Consider the following 23065-nt stretch of genomic DNA (forward strand, 5'->3'; position numbering starts at 1 on the left):
CAAAACTGAACCGTTTAATATGAACTCTCTCAATTCAGTTTAAAACTGATTAAACCGGACCAATGAATACCACTAACGGAGAGCACACATCAAACGGAGTAGGTTAAATATATATATATATATATATATATATATATAGAGTACGGCTAACGCGCTTCCTCTAGCATATGGGCCGAAATGCTTCCGGTGGAAAGTTGAAATTTCAAAATCGAAAAAGTCGATCTGAACCGTTCATCTTCTTCTCCATATTAATATCTGCTTGGAGACCAAATTTTACATTTTTCTGAAATTTTTTACTATTTATTAAGCCATTTTGAAAATCACTGATCCAACGGTGGCTTACCAAACAGTAAAAATCAGAAGCTACCGTTGGATCAGCGATTTTCAAAATGGCTTAATAAATAGTAAAAAATTTCAGAAAAATGTAAAATTTGGTCTCCAAGCAGATATTAATATGGAGAAGGAGATGAACGGTTCAGATCGACTTTTTGGATTTTGAAATTTCAACTTTCCACCGGAAGCATTTCGGCCCATATGCTAGAGGAAGCGCGTTAGCCGTACTCTATATATATATATATATGAGTATGGCTAACGCGCTTCCTCTAGCATATGGGTCGAAATGCTTCCGGTGGAAATTTGAAATTTCAAAATCCAAAAAGTCGATCTGAACCGTTCATCTCCTTCTCCATATTAATATCTGCTTGGAGACCAAATTTTACATTTTTCTGAAATTTTTTACTATTTATTAAGCCACTATGAAAATCGCTGATCCAACGGTGGCTTAACAAAACAGTAAAACCATTGGATCAGCGATTTTCAAAGTGGCTTAATAAATAGTAAAAAATTTCAGAAAAATGTAAAATTTGGTCTCCAAGCAGATATTAATATGGAGAAGAAGATGAACGGTTCAGATCAACTTTTTGGATTTTGAAATTTCAAATTTCCACCAGAAGCATTTCGGCCCATATGCTAGAGGAAGCGCGTTAGCCGTACTCATATATATATATATATAGGAATATGTTAGCATGCTACGCGTAGCATAGAGGCCCTCCGTGCAACGGCTCAATATTCGACTTTTCAAAATTCTAATGGTCGATCCGAACCGTTCATCTTGTTCTCCATATTAATATGTGTCTGGAGACCAAATTTTACATTTTTTGGAATTTGTTTACTATTTTTTTAGATTTATTGAAAATCGCTATTTTCAGCAAATCTGGACCATAAAAAAACAGCGATTTTCAATAAATCTAAAAAAATAGTAAACAAATTCCAAAAAATGTAAAATTTGGTCTCCAAACACATATTAATATTGAGAACAAGATGAACAGTTCGGATCGACCGTTAGGATTTTAAAAAGTCGAATATTGAACCGTTGCACGGAGGGCCTCTATGCTACACGTAGCACCGTGCCACCGTATCAGGTTCCTATGTATATATTAACACCCGAGCCTGAGAGAGAAACTGAGAAAGTGCAGGGGCGGTTAGGAAAGAAAAAGTACTTGATAAATAAATACCCGCTTTACTAGGTGCGCTAGTGCTACTCTTTAATAAATACAAGCTTTAATAATTACGAGGAGGAACCGAGGAACAAACATCTCATGCCTATATAATCATTCCGCTATTATAAGCGGTTGTTACGGTGCTGCTGTGTTGAAAATTCTAATGATAATAAATTGAAGAGAAAGAAAGAAAAACTGCACCACACTCAATCCCATGTTTCCTCCCTCTGCTCTGTCTTTCATGTGAGATGTTTTCTATTTCTCTAAGTTGGAACTTGTCTTCCTTTCTCACCTCGCCAATTTAGATTTCCATTTTTGCCCATTCCTCTTTAATCGCACAGCGCAGCCGCACTCTCTCCATTTCACTTCGTTCGAGAAAGATTGAGACGCGATAGAAACGGAGAGGAGGAGGCGGCGGGGCTGCCCTCAGCTGCCCCTGCTAGAGATGTTTCATCGCCAAAAGGGGAAAATCAAATCCCTCTGCCCCGCTTTTCTTAGAAAATCGAATTCACTGCCACTGGAAAAGGAAGGAAAACCTCACTCAATCCACCGCCTTGTTTTGTTGTTGCTACTCGCCTTGTACAGTGCTGCTTCGGTTTTCAGATTAGCTAATTCTCCAATAATTCGTCACTCGGAATCAGGTATCGATTGTTTGTTGAATTTTTTTTTTTATTCCCAATTTAGCTCATTTGGTTTGAGTATTGAATTTGATTGCCATTTTATTTGTAAAAGATTCTGAGATAAAGACACATTTCTCGAATCCGCGCAATTTGCAAGCCAGAAGGGAGAAGCCGAGTCTCGCCTCACTCCCCTGTTCAGCTCTAATCAATGGTAATTTGATCAATTTTTGTCAATTCGATCAATTCCAATTTGGATAGGGGGTAGCATTTGAAGAATTAAATGAGATTACTAAATAAGATTTTCCTTTCATTTGCTTTTTAGGAGAAACAGATGAGACAAACTCAAATTCAATTGAAGGGATTCTTTGTTGTGATCGAAGTCATTACAGAACGGATTTGTGTTATATAAGAGGCGATATAAGAACTGAACCGGCTTCTAATCCAGCTAACATATTTCTCTATGGCGCTCAGCAAGAAGCTGTAACGGAAAAGGTACCATTAGTAATTTACTTTTCCATTCACTTTTTAGCCCTTCTAAATTTAGTAATTACTTACACCATTCGGTAATACTTATACTTCATTAAATTTACCCAACTTTTCAGATAAAACCATACACAAGAAAGTTTGAGGAAGGTATAATGAACTCAATCGGGGAAGTAGCAATCAACCCAAGCATTTTACTGGCCGACCAAACGACAGCTGACACTTGCGATGTGGTTCACGACGTACCAGCAATTGTTTTCTCGACTGGTGGTTACACAGGAAATTTGTACCATGAATTCAGTGATGGGTTAATACCACTGTATATAACATCAAAGCGTTTCGAGAAGGAGGTGGTTTTTGTGGTGATGGAATATCACAAGTGGTGGGGTGTGAAATACCAGGGAGTCCTGGAGCAGATGACGAACTATCCTATTGTAGACTTTAGAGAAGATCGACGGGTTCATTGTTTCAAGGAAATGATTGTTGGAATGAAGATCCATGGCGAGTTGATTATCGATCCACAATTGATGCCTGGAGGTAATTTTATTTTTAATTTGGCATTATAATTTGAACTAATACCCACTAATTAAAGAATATATTACCAGTTATTTGGAAGTTCAGGGCATTAGATGTAGAACGTTGAATCATTCTATGCTAAAAATGTCAGGTTCCGGTCAATTCGTATTATTAGAAGTTAGAAAGTTTTCGATTGACTTCTTTTTGTGCTTCTAGAAGAAATTCTACTTCTAGGTTGGAGCCTTTAATCCATGACTTGTATTAGATAACTATCAGTAAAACTCACTCAACTGTCAATTTAATGCCAGCAATTCCAAATAAAAACTAATAAAAGCTGCTATATGACCGTAGTAGATAAGTGAGTAGGTCGGCTCTTTTGAATGTCTAAATTTGTTATTTTCTGCTATTTTAAATGACATGATTGGTTTATGACTATTAATAAGAAATACAGTTTTAGTTAAGTTTTGGTGAGGTTGGCACATCTTCTAGTCTTGTCCATGAGATTGGATAAGGCTTCCAATTTCAAGCATCTCAAATCACTTAAAGCTGAATTGACAAGCCACCAAATGTTATTCTTGCAACAATTTTTAAGAGAACCTTTACATTTTATCGTAGAAGAAATCTGAATATTATCAAGAAATGAGAGATCATACACAGATGTAGATAATACTATGAAAACAGCCTTCTAACAAATTGGAGAATTTTGTGAGGTGACACTGTGTAATTGCAATTAAATGTGCTTTACATGCAATTGACATTTTATTAGCTAAAACGGGTCATAATATTTTCATAATTTCAGGTAATTAGAAGTTTATAAATAAATATCTGATAACACTTTTGTAATCTTTATCCATGATCATTCCTTAAAATGGTATATCTTAGTTGCAGATTAAACAAATAAGTATTAATTTTGTCGTAATATATTTTCAGTTGTATTATTTATGAATTTAATGCCAGCCTTCGTCCATCAGTTGCTTTCTTTATGAAATTGACATAGAGGAAAAAGATAAATCTTTCTCATAGAGACTACTTTGTTTGTTGTACTAGAAGAGAATCAGGAGAGATCAACATCAACACTTGTTTATTAAAAAACAAATTGGTTAGTAAGCAGCATGAACTCCATCCAGAAAAAAGACATCCCATCTAGAAATCTATTAAAATTACATCCAAACATTACATTTATCACAAATAGGTACCTCTTTTTTTTTTCATATGGACAGCTTAAAGTTTTGCAAAGCAGCTTCATTTAGAGGTGGTATAAAATAATATAACATTAGTTACTTAAAATGGATTTTTTTTTTCATTTCCTCGTCAAAATCCTACCAAAATTCATAGTGCCCCCTGGCTCTGCTACAAGTAGAAAAATATTTCAGTGTGAGAAGTGAGAACCCTACAATAGTTAATGTATATTAAAATAAAAGAAAAACAAATTGTGGCTTCCACTAAAAGCATCAGCAAGCCGCCTCCAAGATATTATTTTAGTAAGATATTCCTTCTTTGTTTAGTAGGCCTTTTGTTTATTTTCTTCTCTTATTATTATATAATACATGCATCTTAGTTTACAAGCTTAAAATTCCAGTTGTATTTGATGATTACCTTGTGCTGTCGCTGTCTGCTGTCTTCTCTCTGCTCTCTGAAGCATAATATATCGATCCCTATGAAATTGTTTTTTTCCGTTAAAAATTTGGGGCCCATTTTTCAAGACATAAGTTACTCTCCTGTTTTGATTGGAATAGAATGCATGCAATTTGAAGGAGTTGGGAAAGAGGCTTTAGTTTTCTCTGACAGGTGTTCCATCTCTGTCTTGACTCTTAAATGAAGTCATTGATTGACACGTGTCCAATTTATGAATGCCATCATAGGTCCACTGGCCAGAGAGACAAAATAATATAGGGGTGGCCGGCCCCACCAATTTCTTTTCCAATTCCACCCATATCTTTTGCAATAAAAAGAGTATTTATTTCACCACCTAACGGTCAAGATTTGGAGTGATTGGCTCCATGTGGGTCATTAATATACGAGCAGCAAAATATCCCGTTAAAGATTTTTGCTAAAAGAAAGCCTATCTATAGTTAACTATCTGCTTTATGAGAATAAATCTTATTTTATAGTATAACCATTTAATACAATATTTTATGTGATATAATTTACTCTTCTGATCTAGTATTTTGTTTAATCTGAATTTCGCGTACATTTCGGTGCATTTTCTTTTGCATGGATAAATAGTAGCCCTATAAATAGAGTCCAAAGAAGAGTGCGTTATTTTTATTTCTTTTGAAAATAAAGAGTACAAAATTTGTTTGAAAAAGTACCCAACAGGGGAAAAAAAACGATGTTTCTTAATATATTATCACAATTTGTATATTATACTAGTTGTCTGTAAACTTACTATTTGTGGAGTGAAATTATAATAAAAGTTTTGTCTTTTTGACAAATTTCATATCGGGCAATATTTTTTTGTAAAAAGAGGCAAGTCGTTTTTTGGTATATGTGCACGAATGTACAACCCGAAAGTGTAAATGTCCTGCGATCATCACACACACTAGCATCATTTAATTTATTAGGTCTATCTCGGATTTAAAAACAAACAGCATTAGCATTTAAAAAAAAATGACACTAGCATTAATTCTCAAAATAAAACACATTTAAGTTTTTTAAATATTTACGGTTCTATTGCTAGATTAAATGGATGCATGCATTCACAATTTTTTAATTGATTTCGTGCGTTTAGTCCATCAAAGTAATTGATTAGATGTGTTTAGTCCATCAAAGAAATTGAGGATGTAGGATTGTCTGAACAACATTTAATAGTGAACACAACATTGTCTGAATAATATTTAATTGATTACATGCATGCACTAGGCTTTTCTCCTCCAATTTAGGTTATCTTTTGCATTAATTAATAGTTAATAGTCTTGTCAAATTTTTGTTGTTTTTCTTTTTAATTTTGGATAATAACAAATTCTTATAAATTATAACGGATACATAAATAAAAAATTCTGCGCCATCAGAACCTCAAGTACCCTACTACACTGGTTGCATTGGAATTGGGAAAAGTTGTCATTTAATAATTGGTTCGTTAAATTTGAATGAAGAACTGGTAAAATAATGTACATGTTTATCCACTTGTCAGATGCCTTTTCCGAGCTCCTCTCGCTATGTAACAAAAGTTTCACGTGTTTCCTCATTTCATTCGGTGGGGTTATTTTATCAAAACACAAATGTGCACATGCACCTCCCAATTTAGTAATTTGGGGTGGAACAGTTTAAACTATTCGCCACACACAAAATGTAAATAACGTGCCATAGAAATAGAAATTGGGGATTGCCTCTGCAATGTCTGAGAAATCTAGGCGGTGGTGGTAGTCCGCAATTAGTTACACGTGGTGGGGCCATGTGAAAAAATGCAAAGAAAACCATTGCTTTTTAGGTGAATAATATTATAGTATCATTGATGGTACCAATTCTCTCCATAGTAGATCTACTCGAGAACCTCCAAACAAAGTAGCAATAAAAAGTACTGCTGAAAGTGAAGTGGAGGAACCAACATATAATTTGCAACAAAAAGTAAACAATTTCGTTGAGGTTGTTAGGATTGTTTTTTGTGCTACAAAATTTACATCAAGTAATAGTACCTTTTTTTGGGGCCTAGATATGGTCCATTTTTCTAAACTAATTTTAAAGGTACGTGTGATAAAATGTCTATTCATGTATTGATATTAATGAACATAATTTTAGATCAATTGAGTTGTACTTTTGGTGAGTACTTTGGCAAAAGCATATTTTTAAAACGTTTTCTCAAGGGCGTTATAAGGTTAAAAAAAAAAAAAAAATTGTTGTACATCTGGGATGTTAGGTGCGTCTAAGTCATGTGCGCGCTTCATTAAATTATTTTAGCGCCTAGAACTAATGTGATTCAAATTTTGTTATTTGAATCTTATTCGTTTAACTAGTTCAAACACAAACACTCTTGATTCTTTTCTATTTTCTATTTTGAGGGGGCAAAATAGAGTAGTAGTTCCAAACTTCCAATATAAAAACATGTCCACTCTTTCAACGTGCACGTTGTGTTGCCAAGTTTTTAAGAGTTTCACTTCCCAACATGTCTGCTAGCTGTTTGACAGCTCGCAATAAATTAACGGGGATTCCATAAATAAGGGTTATATACTTGTGTTTTCCGTTTTAAATTATTGTTTTCTTTTGGAAAATGAGATCTAATAATTTGTATCTGCATGTCCTTGGAAAAGATCGTCATTTTCTTTCTAGTCCTTATTACTGTTGAAATTTACAATTTACAAATTACACAAACTATTGCAATTTTTGGGCAGAACCCATCTAAAGTTAAAACTGGTAGTTCACAGTTACTTTAATAATAAAGTGGTCATTTTATGGGAATTACTTGAAAGCATGTCGTGGTCCACATAAGATCCTTTTAGCTGGCAATTTCCTGGCACAAAAGCCATTTTACTTTGTACTAAACCTTGTCCCATAATCCTTGCGGTATGGTTAGCTAAACATATCATCTGTGTGTCGGTGCCAGCACTGTACCAGTCTCACATGTGCTAGGTGCTAACTAGTTAAATGTATCCTAATTTGAAAATTGAAAATTTCTAATAGATCCAGTAGTGTGGAGACTGGATATATCCCTTGGGAAATTAATGAGAAAGAATTTGATTTGTTACTCTTCAAATTATAAGGAAGTTAATCTTTGAATAAATGAATAGTGAATTTTTTTTCTTCACCTCCTACAATTTAAACTAGGTTAGGCTCCTGCAGTAGTTTTTTACCTTTTCAGAAATTGTTTTAATTGAAATATATAGCCATGGGTTTTGATCGGGCAAGCAACTCCCCTAACAAAGAGAAATAGAAAATGGATTAAATATCCATCCATGCACTCTTATCAGATAGGATGGCTAATTAATCTGGCAGCAACTTATTCAGGTGTCCACTTATATATATAAATCATTTATACGCTTTTAGAAAATTTCAAAATGTTTTTCTTTATTGGTCCCGTCCAATAAGATAAATCGTTGACTTAAATCATAGTGGGGAACAACATATTTGTACCTTATTAAAAATACATTATCCTCTCTTCGATAATAGCATTGTCAAATATATATAGGTCAAACCACGCTTGACTCGGTCAACAAGATAAGTTAGCACTAATACATTGTATAGTTGAGTGTCTCTATAAATTGTATCCCATCTGAATAATTAACTATAAATGTTACAGGTATATTAACATTATATTATCTTTGATTAATTAGATGAAAAATATGTTATATTATCTTCGATAATGGAAAAGAACAGGATATGCTGCTTTATACATTGTTTACTATAAACAGTCTATAACCCTAGGCGTATTTTGTAACAAAAGTTAGAGTGAGTCTATGGTACTATGCATATTACGATTTGTTACTGTGCTACGGCTCTATATTCGAGTTTTCAAATCCTAACGGTCGATCCGAACCGTTCATCTTGTTCTCCATATTAATATGTGTTTGGAGACCAAATTTTACATTTTTTTTTAATTTTTTACTATTTTTTTAGATTTATTGAAAATCACTGTTTTTGGATGGTCCAGAATTTTCAAATCAAGTGATTTTCTAAATATCTAAAAAAATAGTAATTTTTTTTCAAAAAATGTAAAAATTGGTCTCCAAACACATATTAATATGGAGAACAAGATGAATGGTTCGGATCGACCGTTAGAATTTGAAAACTCAAATATAGAGCCGTAGCACGGTAACAACCCGTGATATGCATAGTACCATAGACTCACTCCAAAAGTTATACTAAAAGTGTTTGTCCATTCCGAGGTCATCACGTTATTAGAATGAAGTACCTTTCTTTTTTACCTCTTTGTGTTATTTTTTCTTTTAAAAGTTGCTAGATTCTCTGTCGGTCCATGAAGTAAAAAGATAATTACAGCTGTGCAGTCACAATCATTTATGGGAAAGAAAAAGCTATATCCAGTTATTTTAGAACTGGAGGCATCCCTAACCTTGGTGGGGAGCACTAGGCAGTTATGGCCGATGAACATTAAAAGATCAAACTTATTAGTTAAATATTGTAGCCCATGGGCCTTTTACCTAAACAAACTCTTCCAATTTATCGCCCATAATAAATTGGTCAAACAATAAACTTGTGGGACAGTGGACAGCACGCCAAGGATTTGACAGAATAAATTAAAGAAAAAGACACCCCCACTAAAGAACCAAGGATTGCAATCTATTAAATCTGATTATGATGTTTTTTTGAAGTGGGGATTTAAAAATCCAAGTACCAGACTATCTGTATTGTCCCACAACGACATAAGAAAAAATATCATCACACTTAGTTTTAGAAACGAATAAATGAATATCTTTGTACTCTCTGTGCATAATTTATTACTTTCCATGAAACAAAATTAATTACAACCACTAAGGTTGTCTGCAACTTTTGAGAATATGAACCAATTAAACAAGAAAGTTCTATTGTTGAATATAATTTTACTGATCAATTGCACAATTTTGTGATTATGTTTTAAGTTGCATTTCTTAATTTTATCACAGGATACAGTATCAAGGATTTCCACTCTCTACTCCATCGCGGGCTGAGCTCCGAATCAGACTTTCAGTTTAATGAACTTGCACTGCCGCAAAAGATAACAAAAGCTGAACCCCTCAATCCCCCTTCGCACTGTTTAAACGCAAGCACGATCACCATTTCAACCAACTCAACAAGAAACCTCAAAGTTGTACTCTTCATTCGAAAAAAGACACGTGTGCTCCAAAATGTCAAGGAGGTGGTGAAGACATGCCACAGATTTGGGTTCAGTGTTCAAATCCTCAATGCTAAAATGGGCACACCTCTAGTAACGATTTACGAGGCGCTTGCATCAGCTGATGTGATGTTGGCTGTTCACGGTGCGGCAATGACCCATTTCCTGATGATGCGACCTGGTTCAGTACTGATCCAGATTGTGCCGCTTGGGCTTGACTGGGCGGCCGAGAATTTCTACGGCGAACCGGCAAAAAGGCTAGGGTTAGAGTACATGGAGTATAAGGTGACAACTGAGGAGAGCTCTCTTTCAAAGGACTATGAACCCGATGACCCGGTTTTGGTCGACCCAAGTGTGGTGACAAAAAAGGGGTGGTGGGAAATGAAAAAGGTGTATATGGATAATCAAAATGTGAAGGTGGATGTCAGGAGGTTCGGTAAATTATTGCAAGAGGCGCATGAGCATGTCATGCAAAGTAGGTGCATTCGAGAGATGACAGGTGAAGCCAAGGCATGATTGCTGCGGCTGTCGCGTAAATAGGTGTATTTAGGTTGTTAATGAGTATTCATTTGTTGTTCCATAGGATTTTTTTTCTCTTGTATTGTTTTCATGTGTTTTCCGATAGAAAGCGAGCGTTTTTAATTTTCCTTTTTTTTCTCGGCAGTTGTTGTTCCGCAGATGTATGGGAGGGAGGCCTGTAAATAGAGTTGATTCTTTCTTTTTTTATTTAATGGGGCAATTATAGGATGTGGAGCAGTTCATGGGTTTTCCTTCTGTAGTGAAAAAAAAAAATGCTTATTGTTCAGGAATAATCTTTACACGTCAGTGCAAATTAATTAATGGTCTAACCTTATGCTTCTTGGTATTTATCTATTTTGCTTGGTGTCCTTGTGTTGTATCCTTGCGTTATGGTTTACCGTTTACATCTTTCAAGTAATATCGGGTCTTTTAAAGGTTTATCAGGATTTTGATTGTACTTCTATTAATAGAGAGTAATATGATAGCGCAGGTAGTTTAGCAAAATTAGGAAGAGCATATGGGTGGGCCTAATGTTATACTTTTCCCTTATTTTTGCAAACTTTTTTTATGGGTTCTGACTTCTGATTTCTGAGTAATTGTAGTAGGGAGAAAGGAGTATGATATATGTTGTAATTTTGCCTATGGGTTTGTTGTGAGCAAAAAAAAAAATAAAAAAAATATAATATCGGGTCTATTTTAAACGGATTGATAGAAAAGGATCAATAGAAGTGTGTGCCGCTAGGAGGTCAATCGGATAACGATTTAGGTCCTATCCTCTTATGTGCTGGCCGCTTCTACCAAATTATCTTATTGGTTTTGTACTTTTGTTATACAGTTATACCAACAATACCGTAGTTTGAGAATAATCTTTTTAAACAGTGCACATGATATAAGTGTAAAATGGGTTACCATTTAGGCGTAATTTATAAATGGATAAGTTTATATGAGGCCCGGCCCAATAAGGGGTAGATGAATTTCAGGGACTCATTCGGCCTTATGGTGCGCACAAAATGTTTGCTGAAAAATAAAATGTCAAAGTGTGTGCAAAGCATGGAGTCAGTAGGCTGTCACCCTGACGAAACTACATACAACGGGTTTGCGGTAGGTGGACTTGTTGTAAGGATGGAGAAAGCATACAAGGCTCTCCTATCCCAAAAAATGAATGTACATCCCTCAACTGCAGTTGCCATGCTGGAGGTCTACACATATCTTGAGATTTTGTATAAGATGGACATGGCTAACAGAAAGGTTAAAAGTCTCTCTCTAGGAAAGTTTGGTTAGGAAAGTGGCATGTGTGTATATAAAAAATGGAATGTTTTCTCGGCTGGAAGAGATGACAAATGATATTAGTTCTCTTTATCAGAATATTTTGGTAGTCTTGATCAGAATATTAAAAGTTAAAACCTGATATTCTAACTATTGAAATCCTTTTTTACAGGTATGAAGTAGGATTTGAGGGAACACGTGTACTGGAAAAAAGGATGACAAATGGTTGTTTGTTGAGTATAGACTATAGAGAGTGATACACTATAAAACAATTTTTTATTTATCTCTTTGCAATACAACTCTACTATTCAATTATGAAACCTTCGAGATTACACCTTTACTACTTATGTTATCCTACATCTCCAAACTACTACAACACACTCTACTTGATTTCTCTCTTACTCTCATATTTAGCTTGCTTTTTTGCTTGGATGACCAAGACCCCCTATTTATACTTATAATAGAGTTCTCTGGAATCCATTAAAATATCAATAATTATAGAAGTTTCCTAACCAACCTAGCTGAAGTTAATTTCATGACTATGATGCTCTCTTCTAGAAATTTCCTAATCAACCTTGTAAAATTAATTTTCTGAGTCCTCTAGAAATTTCCTAGGACTGGGCTAGTGTTGTCTTCTCAATATTGTTTAAAGAAACTGCAAGGATGATGACTGATACATTAGTCATTAGTCGTCATTACTACAGCATTTGGGAAAGGAAAATTTCTGGTCAATTATGAGAAAATATACAGTTCTCTTGAATTGAGAGAACAAACGAGGCAACTATGGACTTTTCGACTTGATCAATTTGACTTGCAAGGAAATGTGACACTTGTGATATGTGTAGTTCTCGGTAGGAATATCTTATTCAACATGTACATAGCAACTTCTTCATAGTTTATATTATTTCTTCGTCGGTCACTGCCTCTGCTCGTGTTTGCAGCGATGTTGCTTCATAATTTAATACTTATAATGAACACCTTTTTATCCAGAAAAATGGATCTATAATTTCAAATTTATCTTATATATAGTTGCTAAAGTGGATAATGTAGCAAGGAACACCACACTGGAGATTACAAAAGGAAAACGAAACAACTAAATTAAGTCTTTCAGGTCCGAACCTGTACATACGTATAATACAATGATTGTTTAACAAAAGAAAAACAAATTGACAGATAATTATACATGTAAAGGAAGGGGGGGCGAGAGGCAATAAATTACCTAATGTCCTCAAAGGAGTACAAACCTCCTTCCAACTATCCAAAACCCACCATATGATATCATTAAACCACTACCTGACAAATGTTAACAAAAATAAATGAAACAATCCCCTAAAGCTCCCTACAAGGAACCATTAATTGGTTCGACTATAGCCGGGCTCTCATCAAGTATTATATCAGCAGGGTCTCCTATCCAAAGGCGATCCCTCCACCTAAACTTAATTCTTAATTTACCATTTGCATCTACTCCCGTTATCTCCCCTTTACTCGAATTGTTTTCCATGCCCCAACCCCATCTAGGTGTTACCAAACCAGGTTTGATCCTTATCTTGTCACCGACTCTGAAAGCTCTCACTCGCTCCATTTCCCACTCTTTGCACAACCATAACCTCTCAGTAAAGCAATATGCAACAGATAATTCCCCATCCTCAGCACGGTGTACCACTCCTATGCTAGAATGAGTCACGTCCCCCCATTGGTATGTAGGGGTTGAGACGGATTCTCTCACCTTGACCCAATCCCCCACCCGGATCTCCTCCTCTTCTTCGATTGCCTCTGCCTCAGCTGGATCCATTGTCCATGCCTTAGACCCAGTTGGGGTATATATCCTTAGTCTTCCATCAGCATCTATAGATGATATTGTCCCCACACTTGAATGGGTGTGGTTTGACCAGCCAAAACGCGGTTGCCTCACATTTGTTTTAAATCTCACTCTCTGGCCAACAACAAATGGAGAAGCTACCTCTAACTGGGAGGTGGGTCCCACCCACCTCTCCTGCTCGCTACAAAATGCCACATGCACTGTCCCATCCCATACATCACCCTCAAACCCAAGTCCATGAACTACCCCTATGTTGCCAGGCTTCACAGACTTCCATGCATCTGCTCCCTCCCTCAATTGCACCCAATCACCGACCTCAAAAACCTGCTCCTTTTCAAGGTCAGCTGGGTCACCTCTCCACAGACCCGACAATCCAAAAAAGGCAATCCGAACCTCTCCATCTGCATTGACTCCAGTAACAACACCTCTAGAATCAGGTCGGGCGTCCCTCCACCCCCATCTCGGCTCAGTTAGACCCAATCGAAACCTAACAAATTGGCCAACCTTTAAAGAAGGCACCTTCTCTACATCCATATAATGGGTACTCCATTTGCCTTTTCTAAAGCAACCAGCTAGATCTAAATAAACTGAGTCTTGTATGCTGTGAACCACAGCTATGTTGTCTTTCCCGACAATATTCCACTCAAAGGTGGGTCTACTGCCTATGCTGGGCTTCAGACGAACCCAGTCGCCAACCTCAAAACCTGACAGCCTCTCAGCATCTCCTGGGGCCACTTTCCAGAGGCTGCTCCTGCCTGAAACTCTCACCTGCAATAAAGGAATTTAAGGGGTCCAAAGTGAACCTTATCATCATCAACTACATCAATGTCAAACACAACCCTTCTAAATTTAACTGCTTGATCAAATGTAGAGTTTGGTCATATTCAAATGGGCTAATTCGGCAGAAACAGTTAATCCAAAATGATTTTGGTCTCAATAAAGCAACCTAACACGTGGTACTGCAATAACTTATCACTAACAAAGTACACAATTCATTTTGGTGATTAATTAGATACCCTTAAATACTAAATACTCACATTTAGCGTCCCATCCATGTCGATCCGTGCTATCGTGCCAATGGTGGCAGCAGTCTCGTTAGACCAACCAAGGCGGGGCTCGGAAACAGAGGGCATGAGGTGAATTTTCTGTCCCACTTCAAATGGAGGCAATTTCTCCATGTCAGCCATTGAGCACGAGAATGGACGACTTCTGAAACAAAAGGCCACACCCATGTCACCATCATCCTCCAAGCTGTGCACTATCCCAATGCTGTTTCGTGTTACATCCTCCCAACCGTACTTTGGCGATGGGACAGTAGCCTTTACTCTTACCCAGTCTCCAACCTAAGAAACCCAAAATCGACAAGGAAAGATTAATATAATAAATTTGCTCGACTACCTATAAATCTAAAAAAGACAAAGCTTACCTTAAAGTTCTCCACCTTTTCCATATCAGATGGATCAGCTTGCCACATGCTTGACCGACTGGAGATGTAAATTACAAGAAGGCCGTCAGCCTCAATCTCAAATATTTTCCCTACACTGTGATGTGTCTCACCACCCCAAGCATATCTTGGCTCAGCGACAGATCTCTTTACACAAACTTGGTCACCAATCTAGATGCATGCATACAAAACATTGTTAATCATGGTCAATAGAAGTATGAACTGAAGTGCACCAACATTTTACCACTTATCACCATTGTTTCTTCACGATGCTTTCTGGTTTCTAACCCTTTTATCTGCATTAATCTTCTCTTTTAATTTCCATTTAGTCTGGTAAGTGGTTCGCCTGGATCCAATGAAATAAGAACGAATGTGATAACACTTGTATGAATTGCAATACCTTAAATGGCTCAACATGCTCGACTTCTTCAGGTTCACAATGCCATGGCTTAGGCACATAACAGAGACCCAACAAGAGGCTGCTATCGGGTCTAATGGAGTACACAATTCCAATACTGCCTGGGGTGATTGCCTCCATGCCGTTAACAGTAACAGTTAAAGAGGCACGGACACGGACCCAGTCACCAACTTTGAACTCCTCCACTCTTTCTACCTCAGAAGGATCTGCTCGCCATCCCCTTGAAGCCCCTGGAAATCCAACACGCAAGCTCCCATCATCATCAACACAAAGCACCGTACCAATGCTATCCCTTGATTGGGCACGCCACCCAAATCTGACAAAGTAAAAACCATTAAAAAAGAACACACAAATGGCGTAGGAATGTACAGCTGAACTAGAAATTATGGAATTGGTAATCTAAATGTGTCATATAAACAAAGGTTCTTATATATTTATCAGAAGTTCAACATTTGAAATAACTTCTTTTGTAAAATTAACAATTACATGTAACAAAAATAAAAAGTAAATAAGTTGCCCATGTACCTGGCCTCCCTGACATCAGGCTTTAGCTGGACATGCTGTCCCCTGTTTAGAGGGATGATCTTTATCACTTCATTCAACAAAACCCTAGCTTCTCCAGAGCAAAATGATATAAGAAGAGTCTCGTGGTCAAGCACAGCCTGCACAAAACCAACGCTCCTGTGACTTGCACCTTGCCAACCATATGCTGGAGCAGTAATATTTCTTCTAAACTTGACCCAGTTTCCCACATCATATCTGATTAAAGAATAGTCAGATAGTCACAAAAATCAGTTAACACTGAAATTACAATCAGGATAATACCAGTAAGTTTGACATGGCTTTTCTTTTTATTGTTTATTCCTCCTCCCAAGTTATCAATTTACAATCCTTGGAAGATATTGTTCTACTTAATGGTACCCTTCTCTGGGCATGATGAAAAGTTTTAATTACACTGATCGATCCTTTTTGCATCGAGTAGAACCCACTTTTTTGGTACATACTGAGTGGAATTATGTACAAATATATATTACTTTTCTCTTATGTCTGAGCTCGGTTGACCAGGCATTCAACAAGATTAAAGCTATTATCATAATGATGGGATTCATTATTTCAAGTAGTACAGAGAAAAATCAATGCGGAGGTTTCTAGTTAGCAATGAAACAAAATGCCAAGACCAAGTGAGGTACTATAGTTATATGAATGCATCCTATGCTAATCCAATAAATAAAAGCAAAAGGCATACAACGTAGAAGAAAGATGAACTCCTTTATTCTCTAGTGCTTCCATCAATTCTTCTGAAATCCACTCTCGAGGCAACCGTTCCAGACAATCCCGCAATGTCAAACCCCTATAGCCAAAGACTGTTGAGACAAATGTTCTTCTCGGAGTACCATTCAAATAAAGGAAAAACTTCATGCTCAAGGACATAATTATCCAATAAAAAAACCACTGTTTTGGTTTTCTGGTTTGTTTTGTTTTCCTTCTTTTTTTACTTTTTATTTTGATGTAACAAATGTGCTTTTTTGAAAGCAGTTAATCAGTCAATGGGGTTTTCTTATACATCAGGAGAACCGAAAAACAATTTGTAAGGTCAAAAGATAATAAAGAATGCTTGCCTGTGGTTTCTAACTTCCATATCCGGATAAGGATGTTTCAGCATCTCAACTATCCATTTTAGATTTTCACGTATCATTCTTGCTGCATCAGCGGCTATGTGAAATGCATTGTCACCATCATCATCCTGATTATTTTGTACAATTTAGAAATTTACAATAGTTGCAAATAAAAGTTGGCATATCACTACTGGGAAGTTCTACCACATCGATCAGTAATTAGTGCACTAGAAAGATTTTCAGTAAAATATCTTTTCTTCATTTTCAAAGCAGTAATTGCAGAGTAGTATTTCACGTTAACGGCAAAAGGAATACAAAACGAAGTTTTGATTTCCCCATATTTTCTGATTTTGTTTTTTTTTTGTCATCTCATCCTCTTTTTCAACTCCGCCTGTGTAGCTTCTGCACAGCCTATCCCAATCCAGGAAAAAAGAGGAGGGTTGTGATAAGGCATGGCGAGCCAATGTAAAAAAAACAGCCTCTTTATGGAAATGAAACCCTACCGAATTGTGGTGACTCCAGTTGGGTTTCATTTCTGGCCTACCCCACCTTTTTTGGGACTAAAGGCTTGGTGGTTGTTGTTGTTGTTATCTCATTCTCCTCTTTATCTAGGTTGTTGGTACTTGTGCTCATAAACCTCCTTATTTTTCTTTATTTACTTCATCTGAGCAATATAATTGAGATAAGCCACATTACCTGCAAATTACAGTCCGCTCCTGCAGATAAAAGCAAACCGACACATGAATTAGCCCCCCTGTTCAAAGCCACATGGAGAGGAGATGTATTTTGTGCATTTGTAATATTAACATCCACACCGGCTTCTAAAATAATCTGTTCAACAAAAGATAAATATGAGCAAATATTCACGACAATTTTTAAGAGAAATAATTAAACAGTTGAGCCTTTTAAGTGGTTCCAGAGAAATTTCACCAGATTTCAACAGAAAACATTACCTTTACTAATTCTGCATCATTGATCATAGCAGCAGTGTGCAGTACTGTTCTAAAGTGAGGATCTTGTGTCCTTGAATCAGCACCAGCAGCAAGCAATATTCTCACTAGCTCTCGGCCCTCTGTCAAACACAGAAAAATTCAGCAGTTAAAGACCAGAAAAGAAAAAATTGTGATAATAAAGTGATTGATAGGACTGCAACTTCGAGTACATTCTATACTCAAGTTTCACCTACCAGATTCATGATCTCTCTTAAGAGATGCTGCCATGCATAGAGCAGTACCATGTTCGCCGGGTAAGTTGATTGCTTCTTCTATATCTTCCCGAGAAGCGATTTCAGCCCATCTTTTAACCACAGCCACATTCCAGGTGTCAATGCATAGATGCAATGGCCTGTGCACATAAAGCAGAGTAGAAGGTACAAATTGAGGACAGTAAGCAATCAATGATTTCATTAAATATTGTTTACTGGTTAGAGCTATAGCAGTATAATAACAGAACACTCACAATATAAACAGTTCATTTGTAACTAATTTTATATCATTCTGTACAATTTGGAGTGCATAAATGAAATAGTAGTGGCTATTACTATTTCCATTTTATTTGATCTGAATCAGAAATCCACACAATTTTTGTTTGGTGACTTACTGGACATACTGGGCCCGTGTCCTGTACTTGAGGTAAATCTAGCATATATTCCTTGTTAAAGAAAGAAATCTTACGTTTTTCTCTGTGAATTGAATATACTCATTGACCTACATCCACCGTTTTCCAAAATGACAATAGCACAGTCGGTGTATTTTCTGGAAATGGCTCTGTGCAGAACTGTTTCACCGTCATCATCTATTGCATTTGGGTCTGCCCCAGCCAAAAGAAGCTCCTGAATAATTGCAGATAAACTAAAAATTAAGAATAATAAAATATAACCCCAAGAGCATATCAACTCAAGCATTTCCAAGGATAGCTGAACTTGAAATTCAAATTATTTTAGTTTGGGGACTCAGAAAGCATACAGTCCCCAATCCTACATAAGGCTATAACCCTATTTGTAAGTCCTGAAAAGGAACAAATTTACCCTCTCACTCGAGTTGTATCAAAAGCAGAGGAAAAAAACAACAAAACTATCTTACCCGCATGCAATCTGGATAGCCATTGAAAGCACAAACGTGTGCAAGAGAATGGCCGGTGTCCTTCAGCCTGAAGTTAACATTTGCCGATCTCCTGATAAGAGTACAGACACATCCATACGATCCAGCAAAAAGAGCAAACAAGATTGGTGGATTACCATCCCTGTCAAAGATATCCACATTGACCTCGTTACATGCCAGAATGACCTCCACTATCTCTGCTGAGCCCCTGCGGCTTGCCAAATGCAGTGCAGTGTGACCATCTGCATTTTGTGCTTCTAGAAGGGAGCAGAGTGCTTTGCTATTTCCCTGAGATGCAGCTTTGGCAAGTATGTCCCTGACACCTGCTATATCCCCTTCACTTATAAGTTGGTGTAAGATGCTTGGCCTGTCTAAAAAGGCTTCTAGAACAGATTTTGGAGAAGGCTCTGTAGCGTTTGTTGGGGGAGTTCTAGTAACATCACTGTCAGCCAAAGTTAGCAATGAGAAATTCAGTTATTTCTATAGACAAGGGAAATATAGCAGGATAATGCAACAAGAGTCTTTCATTTCTATATGTTTCTGACAAAATTGTTAATTGTATTACTTTTCTGGACTAGCAGGAGGACTTCTTGGTACTTCAAGCAAATGCCGCAGAAATATTGCCAGCATTGTCTGAAAATTTGGTCTTTTAGAAGCAGTGAACTGCAAACAATCACCAATCATTTTCCATAGTTCTCCAGGAAGCCCCACACCGACCACTCTTGAGTACTGAGGAGGTAATTTCTTCATCTTTACAACCGAACGAAAGATCTCCTCTGCACTCAGTCCAGCCCATCTGCAAAATAGTATCTCTTATTATTGCAATGATTAGAAAGTTTACGGTTACAAGATGATGTAGTCCATAACAAGGAGTGCCAAGTTAGTGACAGAATCATATGACAATGTGTGAACATCAGTGATGGGGCCACACATCTAGTTTGATCCAAGGAATCTTCTTGCATTCATTTTCTTTGGTCGGATATGATGTTGGGTTCATACTTTTTCTCCTGAATTAGGGTATGATATAAAGCCACATTGTAATAAGAACTTCATCTCCTACATAGGGCACCAGTAAAGGTTGTACCAGTCAAATTGTAATAGGATATGAGTACCCAATGTTTAGACCAGATTAGAGGATGTATGAAATTAGAATCTGATGTAACTCTATCGTATATCTGTCCAGAATTCCAGATGGATGGATGTTTGTAAAGCCTACAGGCATGTCTCAATGCAAAAAAAAAAAAAAAAAATTGTAATAGTCTTTCTCTATAAAGAATAAGGTAAACAAGAAATCACTTACGGTACAGAACCAGTACACATCTCCACCAAAGTACACCCAAAACTCCATGCATCAGACTCCCGCGAGATTCCATTTGCGTCATCCCAAAACAAGTACTTTGATTTCTTTAGCGGCTCCCATGCCTCAGGGGCCATGTAATGTGGGTTTAAAAGAGGGCAGTCTGTGGATGACTGCATGCTAGAGCTGGATGTGCTTTCATCTGGTACTCTTCGGTAGGAGGTTTTCTTCAGAACTGCTGATAGGCCATAGTCTGAAACAACTACATGCGAGTTTGAATCCAGGAGGAGGTTGGATGGTTTTATGCTCATGCATACTATTCCAGCTGCATGGAGTTCAGCTACCCCACGTGCAATATCTGCTCCATATCTGAAATTGCATATATTTATTTTAGTTGAGGTTTATATATTCGAGATGAAGAGAATTAAATAAAAAAATTGGTTATTTTTTTAATTCAAGCATAAATTTGGTGTGTATGGAGTAAAATGTTTTAAGGCAGGGGTGGTCTCCTGAATCTTAGGCTGATTTTATTTTTAGTTTTCATTGAATTGGTTGTTATACTGCTTCATGGGATGTGGATTTTTATTGGTTTTCCAAAAGAAGGCCCTTAAGAGTAGTATGAGACTCAATTGATTTTTTGGAAGATAGTAGCGCTAGTGAACAAATTTTTTTATGTGCATTAAACTCGTACTCACTGGCAACTAGCAGACACTACCATCCGAAATAAACTAAATGCACAGAATTCAAAACTTTAACGCCGAGACGTCTACAATTTATAGAATTAATTTGAATTGTACTTTAGAAGTGAATATGGTTACCATATGAGGAGAATTATAAATATTGTTATCAGATAACAGCTTTGAAATTGATTACCATTTCAGTTATCAATCATTTCACAACATCTCATGTATTATGTACATAGGCACCTCAATATGTCATTTCTAAATGATATACATTTACTTACCCCCTGATTCACTTGAATTTTGTATCAGAATCAGATGGACTAATGTGTGTCAAATATGCTTACTATATAAATTTTGGATTATTCATTTTGGGGCATTTGTTGTACCTCACAGGTTATAGAAATTGATTAGCTCATAATAAGAGATAAATATCCTGCTCAATCCAACTAAATAAAGATTAATCCACTCTTTGAGAAGCAATTAGAAAGGTTAGATAATCTGGGACCTGAGAATCTGCTCCAAGGTGAGGCGGCGATTATTCTGCTGCATCTCATCCTGGATAGACCCAGTGTAGCGGTCCATTACCAAGCACAGATGGTTGTCATTTTTCATCACTCCATGATAAACACACACATTCCTACACCAAATAGAGGCCCGGCGCAGCCGATCCAGCTCATCATGCACTTGGTCCACGGCCATCTCCTCCGTCACCACAAACCTCTTCACAGCCACCTGATGCCTACACTTCTGAATGGCACTCCCTCTGCCAACTGAACTTGTTCCACGTCCCAGCACTGCGGACCAAACCTCACAACCAGCATTCCTCCCATCACCGAGACGGCGCACAAGGTTCAGCTCCTGATGTGAGCTGAGATCCAGGTGTGAACATGAACGAGAGCAGCAACAACCCGAAACAGATGGACCTGATGTACTCCTAGCACGTGATTCAAAGAAATCATCCTCATCTGCTTCACTCCCCGCATCAGAATTTACTTCAAAATCAAAAGAAGGAGAAGAATTGGAGGAAGAAATGAGAGAGAGAATGGAGAAATTCTTCTTGAGCGTGTTCACACTGTTGCCTATGGCGGTGGGGTGGCGACAGCGGGGGCAGGAAAGGGTGGAATCGGGAGTGGAGGCGAACATTTTGGAGAGGCAAGCGCGACAGAAGCCATGACCGCAGTGGAGGAGCAGAGGGGTGTGCTCTTCTTCGTCGTACTTGGTGCCACACACAGAGCAACAAGGAACTCGCTTCATGCCTTGGCCTAGCTTGACTAGGTAGAATCCGATCAGATCTGGGTAGGGATTCTGTGAATTGGGGCGGAGCAGGGTGGGGAGAGGAGGGGAAGGGGAGGAGGGTTAGTAGAGAAAAAAGTAGAGAAAGGGGAGTGGGAGGATTTTTGTTGAGAGATTTATACGCTGCTTTTGTTTTAGTTTTAGTTTTCTTTTTTTTCTTATTTTTCTTTGCAATTTTTCTTCAGCTGTGTAAACTGTAATGTGTTTCCTTTGCAGCTTTGCTCTTGCCTCTTGCTTCATGTCCTGACTTGTGGGGCCCCGTGTAGTTGCGCCTTCTCTACTTATCTTCGGCTGCTCCGCCAACCTCTTCGGTTTGGACCGGACCTACATGGTATTCTGAGATATCTCAACTTTTGCGTGACCTACGTGTACAGTGACTATTCAGGGATAGCGGGGGCCAATATTATTTATGCTTTGAGATTCATGTAGAACGTACTTAAACGATTGAGATTTTCCACTATAACACTCAAAGTTTGAGATATCTCAGAGGATGCGAATTCCTTGGTCCGCGGTTAGTTTAATTTTTCTCTGGTTTTATTTGTGCGCGTATGAACTTTTTCCTGGTCTCAAACTCTCAATTAGCGAATGACTTGCCGCGGCGTCCCAGGAATTCGCATCCTCTGAGATATCTCATATTCTGCGTGACATTTTGGAAAATCACAACCGTTCAAAGACGTTACGCACGAATTAAAGCACAAATAATACAGCACAAATAATACAGCACCCTGCG

General features: G+C 37.4%; 2 protein-coding genes across 2 annotated transcripts; one reads left to right on the plus strand and one right to left on the minus strand.

Moving 5' to 3' along the window:
• Positions 1 to 1536: 1536 nt before the first annotated feature.
• Positions 1537 to 10729, plus strand: LOC144573151 (xylan glycosyltransferase MUCI21-like). The gene is made up of 5 exons (XM_078322851.1): positions 1537 to 2140; positions 2232 to 2330; positions 2442 to 2611; positions 2722 to 3139; positions 9673 to 10729. Exons 1-5 carry the CDS (start codon positions 1945 to 1947, stop codon positions 10395 to 10397), a joined length of 1608 nt encoding a protein of 535 aa, XP_078178977.1. The 5' UTR covers positions 1537 to 1944; the 3' UTR covers positions 10398 to 10729.
• A 2008-nt stretch (positions 10730 to 12737) lies between these two features.
• On the minus strand, positions 12738 to 22441 carry KEG (protein kinase KEG). The gene is made up of 15 exons (XM_078322850.1): positions 21548 to 22441; positions 20363 to 20728; positions 19628 to 19858; positions 19045 to 19504; positions 18637 to 18794; positions 18150 to 18307; positions 17917 to 18035; positions 17660 to 17794; positions 16967 to 17091; positions 16594 to 16698; positions 15873 to 16106; positions 15330 to 15663; positions 14912 to 15100; positions 14523 to 14828; positions 12738 to 14253 (listed from the first exon to the last, which is right to left on the minus strand). The coding sequence occupies exons 1-15, from the start codon at positions 22294 to 22296 to the stop codon at positions 13006 to 13008; spliced, it is 4917 nt and encodes a 1638-aa protein (XP_078178976.1). The 5' UTR covers positions 22297 to 22441; the 3' UTR covers positions 12738 to 13005.
• Between the last annotated feature and the right edge of the window lie 624 nt (positions 22442 to 23065).

The sequence above is a fragment of the Carex rostrata genome, chromosome 21 (genome assembly GCF_964058835.1).
Source record: "Carex rostrata chromosome 21, lpCarRost1.2, whole genome shotgun sequence".
NCBI lineage: Eukaryota > Viridiplantae > Streptophyta > Magnoliopsida > Poales > Cyperaceae > Carex > Carex rostrata.

Excerpts from the sequence above, each read along its gene's own strand:
- LOC144573151 (XM_078322851.1), top strand. The coding sequence starts at position 1,945 with ATGTTTCATCGCCAAAAGGGGAAAATCAAATCCCTCTGCCCCGCTTTT. Across the intron at positions 2,612-2,721 it reads AAGAAGCTGTAACGGAAAAG|ATAAAACCATACACAAGAAA; the intron begins GTACCATTAGTA and ends CCAACTTTTCAG. Across the intron at positions 3,140-9,672 it reads TCCACAATTGATGCCTGGAG|GATACAGTATCAAGGATTTC; the intron begins GTAATTTTATTT and ends ATTTTATCACAG.
- KEG (XM_078322850.1), bottom strand. The coding sequence starts at position 22,296 with ATGAAGCGAGTTCCTTGTTGCTCTGTGTGTGGCACCAAGTACGACGAA. Across the intron at positions 15,664-15,872 it reads CCTGATGTCAGGGAGGCCAG|ATTTGGGTGGCGTGCCCAAT; the intron begins GTACATGGGCAA and ends TTACTTTGTCAG. Across the intron at positions 15,101-15,329 it reads AGCATGTTGAGCCATTTAAG|ATTGGTGACCAAGTTTGTGT; the intron begins GTATTGCAATTC and ends GCATGCATCTAG.